At 31.0% G+C, this 20446-nt stretch overlaps 3 protein-coding genes across 4 annotated transcripts in view; 2 read left to right on the forward strand and 1 right to left on the reverse strand.

Annotated features, from left to right (window-relative positions):
- The window catches only part of LOC139484770 (glutarate-semialdehyde dehydrogenase-like), a 70492-nt gene that overhangs the window by 18975 nt on the left and 31071 nt on the right, over positions 1–20446 (reverse strand). The window lies entirely within an intron of this gene.
- LOC139484769 (chloride anion exchanger-like) overlaps positions 1–20446 on the forward strand; it is a 74759-nt gene that overhangs the window by 916 nt on the left and 53397 nt on the right. The gene's annotated exons all lie outside the window — the stretch shown is intronic.
- On the forward strand, positions 1468–19763 carry LOC139484767 (uncharacterized). Its single transcript, XM_071268692.1, has 16 exons — positions 1468–1972; positions 3078–3316; positions 3820–3928; positions 4900–5132; positions 5587–5706; positions 6290–6457; positions 7219–7355; positions 7778–7892; positions 9911–9994; positions 10560–10740; positions 11558–11647; positions 12734–12811; positions 13342–13399; positions 13810–13857; positions 14492–14679; positions 15161–19763. The coding sequence occupies exons 1-16, from the start codon at positions 1720–1722 to the stop codon at positions 15886–15888; spliced, it is 2829 nt and encodes a 942-aa protein (XP_071124793.1). The 5' UTR covers positions 1468–1719; the 3' UTR covers positions 15889–19763.

The following is a 20446-nucleotide window of genomic DNA, read 5'->3' on the forward strand; positions in this document are numbered from 1 at the left end:
CTTTTGTAATTTAAACCTTTTCAACATTGCTTTGCAAATTGTTTTTTTATGGGACTCGTGTAGGATTTTAGAAATTTTATTTCATTAATGCAGAACTGAAGTATCGTCTATACCAAATATCAGATATATATATCTAATCGGGAAATCACAATCTTGAAATTAATAAAAACTTCAATATTTGAATGCAATGTAATTTATTTTTTTACGTTCATACTATTTTTTCGCCACCCATTCTTAAACATTAAAGTAACATTATTCGTTACTGTGGTTCGAATATCAAAATATATGTTATTCAGAACATTAGAAATAGCTTTGCAAAAATAATTCTTATTTACTATTGTACGAGTTTCTGATTACGACCTATACATTCTGTTTACAGACCTTCATTTCATTTAAGTCAACTTCTTCTGTGGATATTAGAAAGCGAGCCACAGAACTACATTATTATCCATAATCAACGAATACCATATTTACTCTGTATGATGTCTAAAAAATTGTTGTATTATTAAATGAATGATTTGATTGTTGGTGTTTTGACGCTACTTTTAAGCACCGCATATAGGCTTTTTTCGTAGCGGCCAGTTTTTATTGGTGGAGGAAGCTGGAGTGCCCGGAGAAAACCACTGACCTTCGATAGGAAAAAGAGAAAATGTTCCATCCCTAGGACATATATCGTAAACTGTTTCCGAGTGCACTTTTCATTCACACGAGTCTTTTCCATTACAAAAGAAATATAAGAAAAAAATGTTTTGTTTACCTTCACTAAAATGCCAGACAGATAATAAACAAAACACGTAGAATGTAATACAAATGAAATTTACGTTTGTTTATTTGATATTTTCGTGATGAATTTTTGAAACATTAGACGAAGAGTTATATTATAATGACTTCAGAGCAGAAATTTCTGTAAGTAACGGACAAAACAGAACTAGAAAAAACTTAAATTACGAGTCTGGTTAAGAGGAACCGTAAGGGATCCTGTACTGTAAATCAAGTATAAGTAATTAGTAATAAACATGCACAAGAAGCGATTGCCACTACACTTTCCCCCTGTTAATTTATTGTGAATTTAATATTGCCATCCACACTAGTCTTTTCCATGACCAAATAAATATAAGAAAACAGTTTTTTGTTTAGCTTATATATGCCAGACTCAGAATACATAAAACATGTAGAATATGAAAACAAATGAGGCTAACTTTTTTTTTATTTGATATTTTCGTGATGAGTTTCGAAACATTAGTAAACGTTCACCATGTTCACCAGAAGCGATTTTCGCTACACAACACAAATTGTAACAGATCGTTGACATATATTTTATGTAAAAATTAATAGGTATATTTAAAAAAAAAAATCGATGTAGATTGAAATTCCTGCTTTAAACATCTTGATAACGAGATTGCCATTCAAGTCGGATATACACCCAATTCTATTATATTAGCTGCTACTATCAGGAATCTATTAGTGATGTTAGTGTGGTAGTACCACTAACAACGGCCGACTTTCATACTGTACAGTACAGATATAACTGCTGTTAGCGCTAACAAAAGACAGGATACCATATCCGGAGATGAAACCCTCCGTCTACCGGGTCAAAACTTACGCACACACGTGGTTCAACGCCCGTGGTTTAACGTTGGAAGCCCTGAACCGCCATTTTCAGCAGCCGTTTCAACTTTTTACACGCTATCTACTACTTTCACTACTACTTCTTCTAAGATGGTTGTGATTCGGAAAAGAAAAGCGTTCTTGTCTGCAAAATTTCATTCTGGGAAAAGTTCAAAAAAGGTCGTTTTCTCTAAACACTTTCGTGGTGTGAAAGCTGATGAGGGAGAAGTTTCTGACCTACAGCATCATGCAAAGTCATTTGGTGAAACTTCCACATCTTTATCATCTGTACTCTCTGTAGCCATGCCAGGTTCTTCAGCAATAGAAGAAATGATGAATGAAATTCAACCTGATGCTAAAACAGGTATGTAAAAAGGATTCGTAATCATGATTTAATTGCGGAGATTTGACCTCTTTTTTCTTTTTTGGTTTGATCATTAAATGCTTTAAATTATTTGTAGTGAGATATTTGGTAACGGGAAGATTTTTACTTGTTTTAATCTTTAGCACTGTCCCTAGGTGTCTCCCCTAGCAGGGAAATCAATCAATAAAACCAACATTTTGTACCCCCCCCCCTTTTTTTTTCACTTCCCCTGAGTATCGTGCTGCACAAAACCCGCTTATTTTAAAGGTGTCTGTTTAATTTTGATATATATATGCTAGTATGATTCACTGTTTTTTTCATCAAATTGTATTGTTTGTGAAATATTGTTAAATGACTTAATTATGATTGTATCATTGTCATTGTCCCCTGTGGAATAGAAGATAAGTTGTATTGTTACTGTATTGGCTTCGCTGTATTGTACTGTATGGTTAGAATTGCATCTTTTTTTATTTATTAATGAACTTGATGTGTTTGACCCCCCTCATCCTTTCTGTTCCACTGATTATGCTGAAATTATGCCATTAAAAATTAAAATGCTTTTAATCTGAAAATTTGGTGAAAATAATGTTTTTCATTTACTTTTATAAGTGCTTTTAGATATTGAGCTGAATTTTGGTATTGTGAGTTGTCTACAAGGAGTTATGTTATTTAAGAATTGAATGCTTCATTTTGTAAATTTATTGGGGTTTAAAAGCGTTATCTGAACTACATTTTGTATGAAGCGTGGAATAACGGGACTATTCAAATCCATAACATTGAGTTATGTACATAATTAACCAGTCTAACATAAACAAAACAACGACATATATCAAGAACGACGTTTTCACACTATTTACAAACATTATTCTCTAGTGTAAAAACATGGTGGAATGAAATAATGCTTGCAGTACAAATTTAAGTTTATATTCCTTTCTGCTAGCTTTGTTGATTTGATTTTTGAAAATTATGGCTTTGTAGTTTTGTAGACTATTTTTGTAGATAAAGGCCATTGAACCACCTACTTGTATGTGTAAAATGTATCGTATGCATTACCAATGGTATTAACACTTGGTTCTGGTGTTTATATGTTTATTTTTTTCTACAGGGAAGCGTACATATTTATCTCTAAAGGAACAACGCTTGCATGATTGGAGTACCATTAGGGATGATATGTATGAGGCCTTTATCAGTACAGAAGCACCATCAACTGTTTCCTGCCATGAGTGCAAAAAAGAGGCCCAACTTTTCAAGTGCATTGATTGCACACCATGGGAAATGGTCTGTGAAGACTGCTTATACAGGAGACACCAGTATCCACATTTGCATATGTTTGAAGCATGGAGGGTAAGCAATACTTACTGTTTGAATTTTTTTTTATGAAATCATGTTTGCACAATTCAAAGAAATATGGAACATATTGTTCTATTGGATGATGAAGATGTCCCCATTTTTATTTATTATTCTTAAACTTGAAATGAGTGTATTATTGTCATGGTCATGTAACATTGCCAAATGTAAAAACATTGATTAACATATTTATTCTTATTATTGGTGAATGGATCCACTAGCCTGATTTTTTGTTGGTCTGGTGAATATTTTAGTATTGTCAGTTAAGAAAAGAGCACATTTGATTATATATAAACACATAATCTAATTGACTGTTTTTCATATTTAAAATTATAGTATCAAAAAAGGTTAGTTTTTATATATATGAAGATTCTACCCTTCATGCACTTAAGCAGCATTTATAGCTTAACTTTTTGAAAAAAAAACATTTTTTTAATTTTTAATATTTTCTTGTTTTCATGTATTTTTTTGAATACATTGTTTTTTTATGATTATTACAGAATGAAGCATTTGTTGGGGCTGTCTTAAAAACACCTTCATGGATCTTGTCATCACACAGTGATTGTGATTCCAATTATTTTAAGAGTATTGTAATTATTGATGTGAAAGGTATGTTAAATTAATGTATTGCTTATCAAGTTACAGTATAGTACACATGTATGTGTAAAAAAGAAGATGTGGCATGATTGCCAATGAGACAACTCTCCACAGGAGACCAAATTACACAGAAATTAACAAATAGGTCACCATAAAGCCTTCAACAATGAGCAAAGCCCATACCACATTGTCAGCTATAAAAGGCCCCAAAATGACAAATGTAAAACAACTCAAACGAGAAAACTAACAGCCTAATAAATGTACAAAACAATGAAGGAAAAACAAATATGTAACACAGCAACAAATGACAACCACTGACTAGGGACCGGCACATATTGAATAATAATGGAAATACATATCAAAGGTGCCAGGCTTACAATTTATATTACAACAGACATGATGATGATGATGATTTGTCTATAAAAGACTTATCAGTGACATTTGAATCAAAATAATTGAAAGGCCAAATAACAAAGTTTATGAGCATTGAGGAAACTTGGAATATGTCAAAGGTACAACAAAATGTATATACAACTTAAGGCCACCAATGGGTCTTCAACATGTGGGAAATCACACACCCAGAGGAGGTCTTGAGCAGGCCCCAAGATCCTAATGTATACTAGTTGAAAAAAAAGGAAATCACTCTTCACTTTGAAACAAAGAAAAACCTAAAGTATAATGTTTCTAATAAAAACATTTTTATTGTTCTGAACACGACTTTACATTGAAAAAGATAGTGTGACTTAGTACTGTATTTAACGGTTAAATGTTCATAGTTCCTTTACATAAACAATATAAAATAGTGTTCACATGAAGAACAAATGATGAATGGGTTCCAGAATATGTACTGGGGACACATTGTCTTGGTTAATATGTATATTTATATAAAATAATTTAGCAGCAGCAAAATTTAGCATTTATACTAGTTTTATCAACTTATTTATGTTTTTGAAATAGTAAAAAATATTTGTTTACCTTTTTAGGAAGACAGCATAAACGCAACATCCAGTTTTGCAAATGTGAACCAGAAGCTGTTACATTGGTGAAATACAGACTGTGGCCTTCAACCACTAAGTTTCCTAAACTAGCATTTGACATGGAACTACTCAAGTGGTTATATGGACTACTCATAGAGTGTCATGTCTCCTGCAAAGGATTTTGTGAGGCGTTGAAATTTAGAAGTTCTAAATACCAGAGAAATTATGTCAACTTTCAGGTTTGTTTATGAACATATTCACATTGTTTGTTACTCTATGATACTGTGAATGAACTGATTCTAAACAATGTTCTATTTCCTGACAAATAGATTTTTTTCTGTACAGTTTTGAATACCATGTGATTTGGTGCCATTTATATATATTGAACAATTATGGATTAAAATTTAGATTATAAAAACCAATAATTATCAATATACATATATGCTATTGCAAGAATAAAGGGTACAACACCAAAAGAAAGCCATGAATAAATATTTAAGATCAAATTTATCCTTGGTAAGTATAATGTCAAATGATCCTTGTCTTAATATGTCAGAAGTTAAAAGTAAAAAAACACAAATCTTGTATGTTAAACAAATTAATAAAAACAGGCTTGTTTAGTTTATATGAACTTTTTTTAATATTGACGATTGCGAGAAGAAGATAAGAACTTTAATCTGGTGTAATTTTTAGGTGTTAGACATCTACAAGTCTCTTATGACCGAGACTTTTGCAGAATTCAGGAACTTCTTCCAAAGAACTGAATTTCCAGACAAGTTAGATAATGGAACTGAATGTCCAGCTTGTTTTTCAGTAAGTTTCTTTTAATTTTTATTTCACTACATTATTTAGATTTATGATTTATTATATATGATTAAATGATTTTACTTGTCTTTTGCATCCTTGTAGAAAAAAAAGAAAGGTATATGTATAAAGAAAGACTAATTTTCAGTGCTGAACAAAAACATTCTATATATTTTTTGGATTAACCAAAAAGCAACAAAAACAATATAGTTTGTGTTTGAAATATTCGAACTGGAGTTGAAAATCAATTATCACAATGGAATATAATACAATCAGAAGATCAAGCCAATTTTCCAAATCATACACAATGTGCTTTGGTGAACCAGTGGTGACCAGTTCTCTTTTAAGACTGAAATTCCCACATAATGGCTAGGGACTTGGTACATCTTATACTTTATCATTTACAAGTGTCAGCAACTAAGTAATATCCATAATATAGGAATAATAGTATGAAAACACCTGGGAAAATATCAGATTTTTATTTAAAAATAGGTTAACCTTGTTTGATTAATGAATGTTTTTTTTGTGCATATATGTATTGATGAATTCAAATTCAGCTAAACATTATGATGATGAATTGAATATATTTCAGACATTGCCAAAGATATACAGTTTTGATGCTGATTTCCAGCTAGTTAGGAAGGCATCATCTGGCAAGCAGTGGGCAGAACCAAAACACAGCAATAAATTTTTCTTGGACCAGGCTTCAGTAGATGCCTTTATGGGCAATTATTACGAAGACAGGGGAAAGCCTGATGTGGTAAATAGTTTTCTCTAATTCTTCTGCAATTTATCCCTTTCTCAACCCATTGATTATCAAAATTTAATCAACGTGTGGTTCATTTGATCTCAATACTTCATTGGTCGAATTTCCATTATGACGTCACATTTTCTTGCTTTCTCTAGAATTTTTCTATTGTGACGTCATGAAAAAAGGCGACCATGCCTGATGACGTCACATTTAAAGAACACAACTTTTTGCAGAACATTGTAAAGAAAGTATCAATTTTGACTAAATTTCGTCTAAATTTTAAATATTTTAAACACTCAGCAAGCCTCAAGTTTTAAATTTGAAAATTAAACTGTCTCGAGTGGATAAATATCGTTTCACACTTGATCATGTTGATGCATTGGTAGAATCTATATTTATAACATTTTTTTAAAACCCACAAGTAAATTGATTTATTTGTTACTGTGGATTAAGCATTAAAATCAAATAGTATGGGTAACTTTGAAAAAGATAAATCTAAATCTCATAAAACTGACTTTTGGAATCATCAATAAAGTTGGACAATATTGGAGAAATAATCTTAAATAGGATAGTAGAGGGGCATTATGTTTTCTGGTCTGTTCGTCCATCTCACAGGTTAAAGTTTTTTGTCAAGGTAGTTTTTTATAAAGTCCAATCCTAATTTCACGGTCCACTGAACATAGAAAATGATAGTGCGAGGGGGGCATTTGTGTACTATGGACACATTCTTGTTTTACAGAATTTAAGGATTATTAATTTTTATTTCATAGGAGTGTAATGACTTTCAAGCCGGAAACCATCTCCGGTCTAAGAATAAGAATAAGAAGCTAGCAGAAACAGCTGTATTTGGGTCTACATGTAGACATGAATTCCCAAAGTATTTCTTCAGTCTGAAACATGGTGAAAGGTAATTAACAATTATTTCAGTTTTATACAACTGCAAAAAAATATATTAATCACAATCCAAATTCAGACCTGTATCAAGCTTGGATATTGTGTCTATTTTTGGTAAAATAATAGCAGTTCACCAGACAAATCACCATACATATATAAACCAAAAAGACAGCAGTTTTTATTTATTTCTGTTCTATTCAATGAGAGAACATACAATAAGTGGTACATATTTTAAAAAATAGTTCATAATTGCTACACTGCTGTAGCTTTGTTAATGAATAAACTAGTTCGGTTATTTTAGAACCAAATGAAAGCATTTTTGATCACTGTAGAACCCTCGTTGAAATTTTTTTAATTGAAGCATATATGAAATTTGAATTGAATTGTGGCTTGATTATACCAATACAAAATTGATTTGTACTTTTAACCTTTTAGACTTGGATATGCAGTTTACTTATTGCGAAAGTTATTGGAAGAAGAAAATAGTGATGACAAGGATCCCTTGTATATAATGTATGACATTGCTTGCAGTCTAGAAAGTCATCTCAAGGTACAGTTTACACTCGTTGTCTTGAACTCGCTCAAGTCGAAAGTTTTCATACTACCAAACTTTGCTCCATATAAATATATGTATTTCATGAGTCGAAACATCATGTTACTCAAACTAAAATTATAGTTCCCAGTTCAAAAAACACATTTAAAATCGCGTTTTTTATCTTTATTAAATACACACGTCAATCATGATCTCAGGATTTAAATGGCTTGCCCAGTTAATCTGACAAATGTAATTTAATTTCTGATCATTGACCACTGTATTGATTTTTGACATTCTTTTCCCTTATATGTTTTATAGAAGATTCTCTTTATTCACCTTCATATAATTAATTAGCAATTCATTGTTATAGATTATATGAAATTTATTAAAATTATTTTTTTATCAATTAGCTGTGATCATGCACTTGTATATGTCAACCCTTTCAACTTTAAATCACGCTAAGATCTCAATGAAGGAGTTCAAATTAAAAAGGTCACAACATCAGGAATAAAAGTGTGGAAACACATACATTGTACAACATTTATACTTGAAACAAGTTAAAAAATTATGATGTGGACTGACAACTAAGTTTAAACCAAAAAACAATTGTATTAAACTATACTAAAAAATAACCAAGATACAAAAAGCATATAACTTAATTAATATGATAAAAGAATAGATTATGATACATCCATCTTAATCCTCAATAGCCCACTTGCCAATTAGCACAGAATTCCCGAATTTGACTTTGAATTTTACACTTCATGCAAAGGGGAGTTACTCTAGCCCCGGACAAGCTCGGCGATTTCCAACGTTAACTAACCAAATGTAAAAATCATTTTCTCTTGACCTGTACGGTTTCAAAACTTCATCTTTGGTGTAACTGGTAGAAATAATAGGGACATTTTATCTTTAAATTTGTTTTGTTTAAAATATAAATAGATTTTACATTACAAGATGCCGATTTTATAAGGGTTTGTTCAGTAAATCAGACGTCTTATCCGTTGTCACGTTATCTAATTTTTGATTGAATTACTTCACTTAGAGTGGAAATTTTAAAGCACGGAATCGAAGTCGTTAATTGGCAAATAGACTATTTCAATCTCAACCAATATCTATTGAGACTTATTTTAGCCTTACAAAGCCAAGTAAGAGTTGTGTTCCTTGATCTGCCAATCTTCTGGTAAATGAGTCGAACTACAGGTATCTCTAATTATTTCTCTGGTCAGGCTCGCATCACCCACATTCAATAGTTCAACTTCTTTTGACCTACCCTCCCACACACATTTTAATGAAATAGCCCTTACAGAATTATGCAATATGTAGTGAATTTTGGCACATTAAATTTTAAGTTTCTTAAACAAGGTTTATTTATTAAGTTTAGCCCTGACATTCTTTTATTCAAATTGACTGCATACCACTTATTAAGAAGACATTGCAGTGTCATACCACCAGAGTATTTTCCCTAACAGTCTTTGTTAAATTAAAGGTTTTCAAAAATTTGTGCAGGATTGATCTTTGTTTCAAAAAAAATCATATTTGTCCTGAATCAAGTTTATTCCTGTCCAATGCAACTGTGAAAAAATCACACAAGCTTTCATTGCATATAAGAAAAAAAAATTCACTGGATGTCACATTTCCATTTGTTTACTTTAATTTTCATGTTTACAATCATAAACCATGACGTCACCTAATATTGCACAGATATTTTACAGAATCATCAATTAAAAAAACCTGCTGCCATTATGATCCTAATATAAACATTACTGCCTCAGAAAAAAAGATCTGCAGTGAAATGCAGGGTTTAACTCCTCACAATTGTCAAACCTAGGGGATTATTTTCTAGCCTCTTGATTACATGAATTTCCCGGAAGTGGGGTCCATGGTTTTGGTGATATATTACACCTTAAAAGCCACAACCTTATCAAAATGTCATCAATCATTTTAAACTGATATGAATAAGCAAACTTCATCCTTGTCTTTAATTTGAATAAGTAAATAATTTGAGTTGATATTCTTTCTTTTTTTTTCAGAAACAAAATGATCAGTCCATACTAGATAAAGTACAGTTTGCAATTCCCATATTCCATTGTTATGGCCATAAAATGGCATGTCAGGTAAAATATCCTACACTATATTTTTTAATGTTCATCATTATTTTGCTTGACTGTTTCTTTTAACATAACTTTATATGGTCACTAATTGGATTTTATTTTGTCTCATGATATTGACATACTGTTGGTTACCTTGTCTGTCCATCACAAGAGTAAACTTTCCAGTTTTATTCTGCATCTTTTAAGCTATAAACTATATCAAATAAGTTGTATTTACATGAAGTAAGGGTTTTGGTATTATATAATGATTATGATTTTGATTTTTTTTTCTTAATTGATAAAAAAACAAAACAATTTGGATTGTTATTTACCTTTTTTTCAAATTCAGACAGTGCAACCTTATAAAATCACTCAGCAACTCTTCTCACAAAATTGTCTTGTTGGAAAATGTACGAATTGTGTAACACTAGTTATTTTGGGCCCTTTATAGCTTAGTTGAAGGCTGTACTTTGACCTATAATTTTTAACTTTTTATACATTGTGACTTGGATGGAGAGTTTTCTCATTGGCACTCATACCACATCTTCTTATAAAGATGGAGAAATTTAAAATTTACAAATACTTTCAGGTTCTGTATAACCCAAGGAAAAAAAATGGCATAGGACTGACAGATGGTGAAAGCCTTGAAAGACTTTGGTCATATTTAGGGAAGTTCTCTAAAATTACCAAAGAGATGACCCCGGAAAACCGTATTGATCTGCTTACTGATGGTTTAATTCATTATGGACAGAAAATCAGAGAAAAATTAGGTAAGTAACCATTATAGTGATTACTGCATTGAGTATCAATCACATTGAAACACAGTTGTGGTGCATTTATTGGACAAGTTGACCTTATGTTTGCTAATCTGAAAGAAGAAAAAAAATATCAATATACATAAAAAATACATAAATAAGAAATCATTCCAATTTAGTTGAATCTGAGTGCCTCATAATTGATAACATGAAAAATGTTTTTAAAATTATGTTATATCTATACAATATCAGGGCTATTCCATTTAAACATAGATCAACCCCCAGGAAGGCATTTTGAAACCACTTCTAGTGGTGGGTGCCCTTTTCAAAGTTTTGATGAGGACAATCCTTCAAAATTTGTAAAAATGCTTCTCTGGGTGGCTGCCCTATTGTCATAGTGCCTTCCTGGGGGTTGATGTATGTTTAAATGGAATAGCCCTCACATAAAATTATAAAAGGTATTTACAAAAACAGTATTACATACAATTTACATTCTTCTGATTTCCAGAGTCAAATTTTATAATATGTGTGGTATGAGTGCCAATGAAACAACTCATCATCCAAGTCACAATGTAAAGTTAACAATTATAGGTTTAAGTAGGGCCTTCAACATGGAGCATTAGCTCATACTGAACAGCAAGCTATAAAGAGCACCATCTTCACATGATCTCCTCAGTTGCCAATGGTTGTTATGCTCTGCTCAGCTAGTAGTTGTATGCGAGCATAATATTACCATAAAATTGAAAATTTATATCTTAGTAGTACAACTTTTATTACCATAAAAGGTTTATAAGTGAACATAATTAACTTTCTAATTTTACATGTTATTCAGGCCATAGTCTTGTTGCAAAGATAGAGAAAGCCATCAGATTAGAAAAATCAAGCATTGAGGAATTGGAAGAACTTCTAAAGCCATTTACAAGTAACTACTAGTACATTTATCACATTATTCATTTATGATATGTTCTAGTTTGTTAAAATAGTGGAGACATATAGATTCTTACATCGGGAGCAGTGGATTATCCTGTTTTTCCAATCGAGATTGTTAAATTATGGAATTTTAAAGTCGAGTCTTGGCGAAGATTTAAAATTCCATAATTAGTTTATCAAGATAGAAGATACACGATAATCCACTGCCAACAATGTAAGAATCTGTTTCTCTAATGTCCAAAAAACCCTAATTTAATTTCAATAGAGAGTAAATTCTCCCAACTATGCTTTTACTACGTCGTGCGATAGTTTAAAAATGCATGCTGAAATGTACATCACTTGGCCAAAAATAACAGCCCATGTCTGATCATGACCTTTTGATAACATGTTTTCCAATCCAATTTAATCCAAACGTGTTTATATTTGATTCATATTAGAAGACACACCTTTTTTTGCAGACTTTTAAGGACATTTTGTTTCTTTAAATGACATTTTCTAGACCAAACAAAATTGTTTTTGTACTACACCAAACTAAGACGTTTTTTAAGACGGGTTGTGATTTTTTTATAACCAATCATTTGCCAAGAACAAATTTTTCACTAGAGACAAGAAATATATTTCTCACACTGGTCTAGAAACATGAAAATTGCATCAAAATTAGAGAAATATGATTCTCTTTTGCTTCAAATTAAAAAAAAAAAAGAAAAAAACATCTAAATCAACATAAAAAACACTAAATTGCTAACTCCTGATTTGGAAAAGGCACATACATGACGTAATGGGTAAAATGTGTTTAAGGGCATGCCAACCCTCATCCTAAAATCAGCTAAAAAGGGCTCAACTCTTCAGATTGGTGCTAGTATTTTTGGCAATTTAACCTATAAATAAAACTTTTAGTTTGGTTTAATGATGATTTATTTCCATGAATGCTGATAAATGTCTAAATTTAATAACTGAAAGGTAGATATTCATATGCTTAATGATAGTTAATTGCTGAAATGATTGCCTTTTTAATTATAAATGTATATTGAGCATCTATTAAAATCATCAAAATTTCATGAAGAGAATTGATTTGTAGGTATTACAGAGGAGGTGGTCTTGAGTTGGATTGAAGATGAAAAAGTTATGGTTACCTCATCTCAGAACGAACCAACATGTAAGTGTATTGTATTTAATTTTTAAATAAGTGGGCTTGCTGTATTGCCATCTTAATATCATAATATTTTAACATAATAATCATATATGTCACATATGAACTGAAATAAGTAAATTAATGATATCTGAATGCAAGTTCATTAGTTATCCATAAATATCACTGTAACATTCTAGAAAAAGATTAGTAGAATCTTACAGTCATTTATTTCAGTGATGTGATGATTATAGAAATAAGGGCTGTTCCAGAAAATACTATGTCCCCCCCAGGGAAGGCATTTTTTTTAATTTTATGTGGGTGCTTGTTTTTGAAATACTAAAATGCAAAGGTAGTGTTGTTCTAATTTATTTTTATTTCTGTGGGTAGTGGGGATTAAAAAAAAGGGCCTTTCGGGGGGGGGATAGTATTTGCTGGAACAGCCCTTAAACCAGTACTGGTGAATATTTTCCAAGTAGATTTTTTATAGTTGATCACAATAAATAATTTGTTCAATCAATTACTTAATATTATAGCAATCTGTTTATTTATTCCAGTAACCTTAACAACCCAGGAACAGTACTCTTTGGAACTAGAAAAGATGGATGATTTGAGGTATATTTTGTTATTGTAATTTAGGACAAAAACTGATATTATTACAAAGGGGGTGGAATTTTAATTTTTTGGTTTATAGATCTGTCAATGAATTTAAGTTTTGTTAGGTAAATTAAAAAAGGGAAAAAATTATAAAGGCATAAACATGTATAGCATATTATTCTGTAGTTAAACAATATGTGAATAAGGTTTTTCTGTCTTTTGTTAATGAATTTGTATGTGAACAAAATGAGCTGCACCTTAAAATTTTAATGTAACTCGATCACATACCTATATAATGGGAAAAAGTGTACTTTAGACTGTTTGACATTGCATGTTTTTCGTAAGTAGAATGTTTGATATTGCCATGTTAATTTGTATGCTTGAATAATGCTTTATAGTGAAATAAAAAAAGTTGACTTTAATTTCAGAAAAAGAGTTCCCCCTGCCAAACTCGAAGAAGATCAAACATATAAGAAGTAAGTTATTATTTATTATCACTCATATATAAAGTTTGGGTCTTTAAGTTCATATTATACTTTTATCTCAAGTAGTCACATATAGTAATGTCTTGTTGAAAGTGCAAGTTTTCAGTAATTAATCCATTTTCCTGTCATTGTATAACTGAATATGTAAACTATTAAAAAAAATCTAATTTGTGAAACAAGAAAATATTCATACTGTTGAACAACTGTACCAAAAGCTTCTAAACTTTAATTGAATGTTCCTAATTGAGTCTATGGTAAACATGTCCACCATTGTTAAAGATAGAACAAAGGGGATAAATGCTGTTTTTGGCTTGAAAACATAATAAATTGTCAAACTATAACTATAAAAAAGAAGATTTGCCAATTAGACAACTCTTCACAAGAGACCAAATGACACAGAAATTAACAACTATAGGTCACTGTATGGCCTTCAACAATGAGCCAACCCCATACCGCATAGTCAGCTATAAAATGCCCAGAAATGACAATTGTAAAACAATTCAAGCGATAAAACTAATGGCCTTATTAATGTACAAATAAAGAAAAGTGTTTATAGGCAGGCAATTTATATAGAACTGTTATTATTAATTTGTGTTGAATAACAGTAAATGATGTTTTTTTTCAGGTTGACTTCAACTATACAAAAGTTGCAGCGGAAATTGAAAGAAAAATGGGACATTACTGCTGATCATGATGTATATGAAACAAATTTGGCTGCAGCCAAGGAGAAAAGCAGGAATGTTGTCTTGGTTAAATTGGGAGGCTTTGTTTCAGAGAGACATTTTCTGCTGGAGTTAGTGAAGAAATATGCCAGTTTGTATAATTTTTTTTAATTCTCTTTAGATTCAGTATATTTTAATTATTTTCAATGAGTGTGCATTTTGATTAACGTTTGCTTATCTGTATGTTCCATTGTATTCTTTATACATGGATAGGGAAATTAACACTGTATAACACAGTTAAATTAATCTTAATTTCGCACTCAGAAGACTTGGAGGTTTTGGTTTAAGTGCATTTTCATATGACTAAATGGAACATCAAATATAATTGATTGTTTCTTATAAAAAAAGAAACATAGTTCTGCTAAAATGGTTTTTAAACAGTAAATTTAAATAAGGACAATATCATTGATAATTCATGTAAACACACACTCAAGAGAGAAAATATCCACCCAGTTATTGATAATACTATTATACTAATACTAACATGCTTCTCTTTTTTCTATACAAGTGTATTTAAAATTTAAAAACTTATTGATTTTAAAAATCTTACATTCTTGTTGACGTTATTTCAGGGGGACAAAGCATTGCCATCAGACTGTGCAGACAATTAAAGAAGACTGGCAACAAAATACACCATACAATTAAGGAATACAATAACATAGGAGGTCCAACAACAACCCTGCCATTGAATATACTATTCAATGATATAAAAGATCGCAATGGGGATATTTGGAAGACAATTGATCTTCAAGATTCGGGGGAAATTCCTGCTGAAATTAAACAAAGAGCTGTCAATGCAAAATCACTGATTGAACGATCAAAAGAGGAGAAAAGTCTTTTAAGGCTGGAGATGAAGTCTACTCTTGACTGGCATTTTATGCAACATTCAATCCTATTAGATGCATTCAATCATACAAGAGATGGTAAAAGAGCATGCATTGTCAAAGAAGGTCTTTACATTGAAACAAAGTTGTCACATTTAGAAAATTGTTTCAGATTATACCTAGACAGTGAAATCAAAACTCCTAATGTTTTCTTTGAAATGATAGAAATGGGTGAAAATAGCAATGGTCAGGAATTTGAGAGTTTGCTTAGAGATCGAAATAATATGGACAATTTCAATTTTTGTGAAGATGATGATGTTGAGGATGATGACAATGATGATGATGTTGAAGATGATGACAATGATGATGATGTTGAGGATGATGACAATGATGATGATGTTGAGGATGATGACAATGATGATGATGTTGAGGATGATGACAATGATGATGAGGATGAGAATTACGATGATTACTAGGACAAAGATGATGTTGATGAATCAGAGGGAGTTGGCAGAGACACTTTAATTAATTGATTCAATGACTATTTGTACATGTGTATCATGAAACAATATTTGAAGAAATTGTATCTTTTAAAATGGCATATGTTTTAAGAAATTTTTCAAATCAACATTTATGTACCTCTGAAAAAAATATATTTTGTTGTCTTTAACTTTTGGTGAAATGAAATCCTTATGCATACAAAATGTGATTTCCAGAACAGTATGAAACCCTCTGGCGTACTGAAAAGTCATTAGGTTGCAAGTCACTGGAGTAAATAGAAAAATCTTTTGAACTTGACTTGTTACAATCAAATCTTGCCAATGGTATTTTGGTTGTTATTAAATCATATGTCATTTGATAAGGTACATCATAAATGTTTTATGTGTGAAAAAATCATATGCCTATATCAAAGTCCTGATTTTTCTACTTTTGAATTTTTTTATTGTTAAAATTTATGATAAGGCTATTGTTAAGGGATCAATTAAAGAAGACTGGCAACAAAATACACCATACAATTAAGGAATTCAATAACATAGGAGGTCCAACAACAACCCTGCCATTGAATATACTATTCAATGATATAAAAGATCGCAATGGGGATATTTGGAAGACAATTGATCTTCAAGATTCGGGGGAAATTCCTGCTGAAATTAAACAAAGAGCTGTCAATGCAAAATCACTGATTGAACGATCAAAAGAGGAGAAAAGTCTTTTAAGGCTGGAGATGAAGTCTACTCTTGACTGGCATTTTATGCAACATTCAATCCTATTAGATGCATTCAATCATACAAGAGATGGTAAAAGAGCATGCATTGTCAAAGAAGGTCTTTACATTGAAACAAAGTTGTCACATTTAGAAAATTGTTTCAGATTATACCTAGACAGTGAAATCAAAACTCCTAATGTTTTCTTTGAAATGATAGAAATGGGTGAAAATAGCAATGGTCAGGAATTTGAGAGTTTGCTTAGAGATCGAAATAATATGGACAATTTCAATTTTTGTGAAGATGATGATGTTGAGGATGATGACAATGATGATGATGTTGAAGATGATGACAATGATGATGATGTTGAGGATGATGACAATGATGATGATGTTGAGGATGATGACAATGATGATGATGTTGAGGATGATGACAATGATGATGAGGATGAGAATTACGATGATTACTAGGACAAAGATGATGTTGATGAATCAGAGGGAGTTGGCAGAGACACTTTAATTAATTGATTCAATGACTATTTGTACATGTGTATCATGAAACAATATTTGAAGAAATTGTATCTTTTAAAATGGCATATGTTTTAAGAAATTTTTCAAATCAACATTTATGTACCTCTGAAAAAAATATATTTTGTTGTCTTTAACTTTTGGTGAAATGAAATCCTTATGCATACAAAATGTGATTTCCAGAACAGTATGAAACCCTCTGGCGTACTGAAAAGTCATTAGGTTGCAAGTCACTGGAGTAAATAGAAAAATCTTTTGAACTTGACTTGTTACAATCAAATCTTGCCAATGGTATTTTGGTTGTTATTAAATCATATGTCATTTGATAAGGTACATCATAAATGTTTTATGTGTGAAAAAATCATATGCCTATATCAAAGTCCTGATTTTTCTACTTTTGAATTTTTTTATTGTTAAAATTTATGATAAGGCTATTGTTAAGGGATCAATTAAAGAAGACTGGCAACAAAATACACCATACAATTAAGGAATTCAATAACATAGGAGGTCCAACAACAACCCTGCCATTGAATATACTATTCAATGATATAAAAGATCGCAATGGGGATATTTGGAAGACAATTGATCTTCAAGATTCGGGGGAAATTCCTGCTGAAATTAAACAAAGAGCTGTCAATGCAAAATCACTGATTGAACGATCAAAAGAGGAGAAAAGTCTTTTAAGGCTGGAGATGAAGTCTACTCTTGACTGGCATTTTATGCAACATTCAATCCTATTAGATGCATTCAATCATACAAAAGATGGTAAAAGAGCATGCATTGTCAAACAAGGTCTTTACATTGAAACAAAGTAGCCAAATTTAGAAAAGTGTTGCAAATTTTACCTTGACAGGACAGGGAAATCAAAACTCATAATAGGGGTATTCAATGGAAGGCAATAAAATCCTTAATTGATAGTGCTAACAAAAATAAATTTCCTACATCAAAGTCATGATTTTTCATGGTTAAAAATTATGATAAGGTTATTGTTTGGGGATGATTAATCTTCAAAACAGTGTTGAAATTCCTACTGAAATTAAAGAACAAGATATCAATACAAAATTACTAATCAAAAGAGGATAAAAGTCTGTAAGGCTGGAGATGAAGTCTACTCTTGACTGGCATTTTATGCAACATTCAATCTTAATATGCATTTAATCATACAAGAGATGGTAAAAGAGCATGCATTGTCAAAGAAGGTATTTACATTGAAACAAAGCAGCCAAATTTAGAAAAGTGTTACCAATTATAACTTGACAGTTCAATCAAAACTTTCGTTTTCTTTTAATGGATAGAAATGGGTGAAATTAGCAATAGAAATTTGAGAGTTTGCTATTTTAGTATCTTTAACTTTTGGTTAAAGGAAATTGTAATGATTGTCAAAAAATGACTTGCCAAACAGAATGAAACCCTCTGGTGCACTGTGATGGTCTTTAAATTAAAAGTTTTCTTATTTATAAAAGAGTTACAAATTATACCTTGACTGTGAAATAAACACTTGTAATTTTTTTTTTGAAATGGGTGAACATAGCAATGGTCAGAAATTTGGGTTCTCTTCGGAATGGAAATCATATTGACTATAATTGTTAAACTATTGAACTTGAACTACCAATATTTTTTTTTTCTCTAATTTATTGGTGTGTTTTGTTCATAATAAGAAACCAATAGGTCTCCAATTAACTCATTTCACAAATTCATGATTAATGCCTAAAAAAAATTTGTAAATTTTACAAGCAATTTACAAATTTAAAAAAAAGTTGTATAGGATCCTTTTGTTAATTGTGCAGTATATAGAAATTATGTATTTCTGTTTATTGAAGCATTGTTATGTAAATAAAGTTATTTATTGTGATTTTTGAAATTTGATCTGTCAGACTGTTTATATAAATTTTGAAGCAATATTTAATAAAATAATCTGTTTTCAAATGACATATATTTTAGGAAACTTTTAAAAGAAACACTTCTGTAGCTCTTGAAATAAAATATTTAACTTTTGGTGAAATGAAATCTTTATACATACAAAATGTGATCTGCAGAACAGGATGCAACCCTCTGGCGTACTGTGAAAAGTCGTAAGGTTGTAAGTCACTGGCGTAGATGGAATAAGCTCGTAAACTTGACCTGCTGCAAATCAAACCTTGTTTATGATATTTTTACAAATTTTAAAATAAGATGTATAGGATCTTTTTATTAATTGTGCAGTATATAGAAATTATGTATTTCTGTTTATTGAAGCATTGTTATGTAAATAAAGTTATTTATTGTGATTTTTGAAATCTGATCTGTCAGACTGTTTATATAAATTTTGAAGCAATATTTAATAAAATAATCTGTTTTCAAATGACATATATTTTAGGAAACTTTTAAAAGAAACACTTCTGTAGCTCTTGAAATAAAATATTTAACTTTTGGTGAAATGAAATCTTTATACATACAAAATGTGATCTGCAGAACAGGATGCAACCCTCTGGCGTACTGTGAAATGTCGTAAGGTTGTAAGTCACTGGCGTAGATGGAATAAGCTCGTAAACTTGACCTGCTGCAAATCAAACCTTGTTATGATATTTTTATATGAATATATATGTCATTTGATAACTGATAACATATATCATAAATGTTCGTTGTGTATTTGTTTTGATTTATTTGACTTTAAAGTTTTTCAATGGTCAAAATTATGATACTAGTGTAGAAGAGATGAGTAAAGGCCCTATATAACATGCATACATCAATGAGGCAGAGATATTTGGTGGGTCAAGGCTCTATATAACATGCGTACATCAAATTGAATGAGACGCAATTATTCAATAGGTATAACTCTATATAACATGCATACATCAATGAGGCAGAGATATTCGGTGGGTATAGGCTCTATATAACATGCGTACATCAAATTGAATGAGACGGTTCTTTGATGGATATATGCCGTATATATCGTGCATGCACCAATAAGGCGCAGCTATTCGATGGGTAAAGGAACTTTATAACGTTCATACAACAATAAGACAGACATATTCGGTTGGTAAAAGCCTATATAACATTCATACTCCAATAAGACTATTATTCAATGGGTATATGGCTAAAGGCTCTATATAGCAAGCACAAACCAACGAGTTATTCAATACATATAGGGCCTATATGACGTTCATACATCAATGAGACGAAGTTATTTGGTGGATATATATGCCGAATATATCGTTCATGCACCAATGAGGCCAGATAACATATATTTGATGAAATTCACGATGTCTTGAGAGTTGTCTTATTGTTAGTGTTATTCATTGTTGAAGGCCAGATAACGTATA

The sequence above is a fragment of the Mytilus edulis genome, chromosome 8, assembly GCF_963676685.1.
Source record: "Mytilus edulis chromosome 8, xbMytEdul2.2, whole genome shotgun sequence".
NCBI lineage: Eukaryota > Metazoa > Mollusca > Bivalvia > Mytilida > Mytilidae > Mytilus > Mytilus edulis.

Excerpts from the sequence above, each read along its gene's own strand:
- LOC139484767 (XM_071268692.1), top strand. The coding sequence starts at position 1,720 with ATGGTTGTGATTCGGAAAAGAAAAGCGTTCTTGTCTGCAAAATTTCAT. Across the intron at positions 5,707-6,289 it reads AATGTCCAGCTTGTTTTTCA|ACATTGCCAAAGATATACAG; the intron begins GTAAGTTTCTTT and ends AATATATTTCAG. Across the intron at positions 6,458-7,218 it reads ACAGGGGAAAGCCTGATGTG|GAGTGTAATGACTTTCAAGC; the intron begins GTAAATAGTTTT and ends TTTATTTCATAG.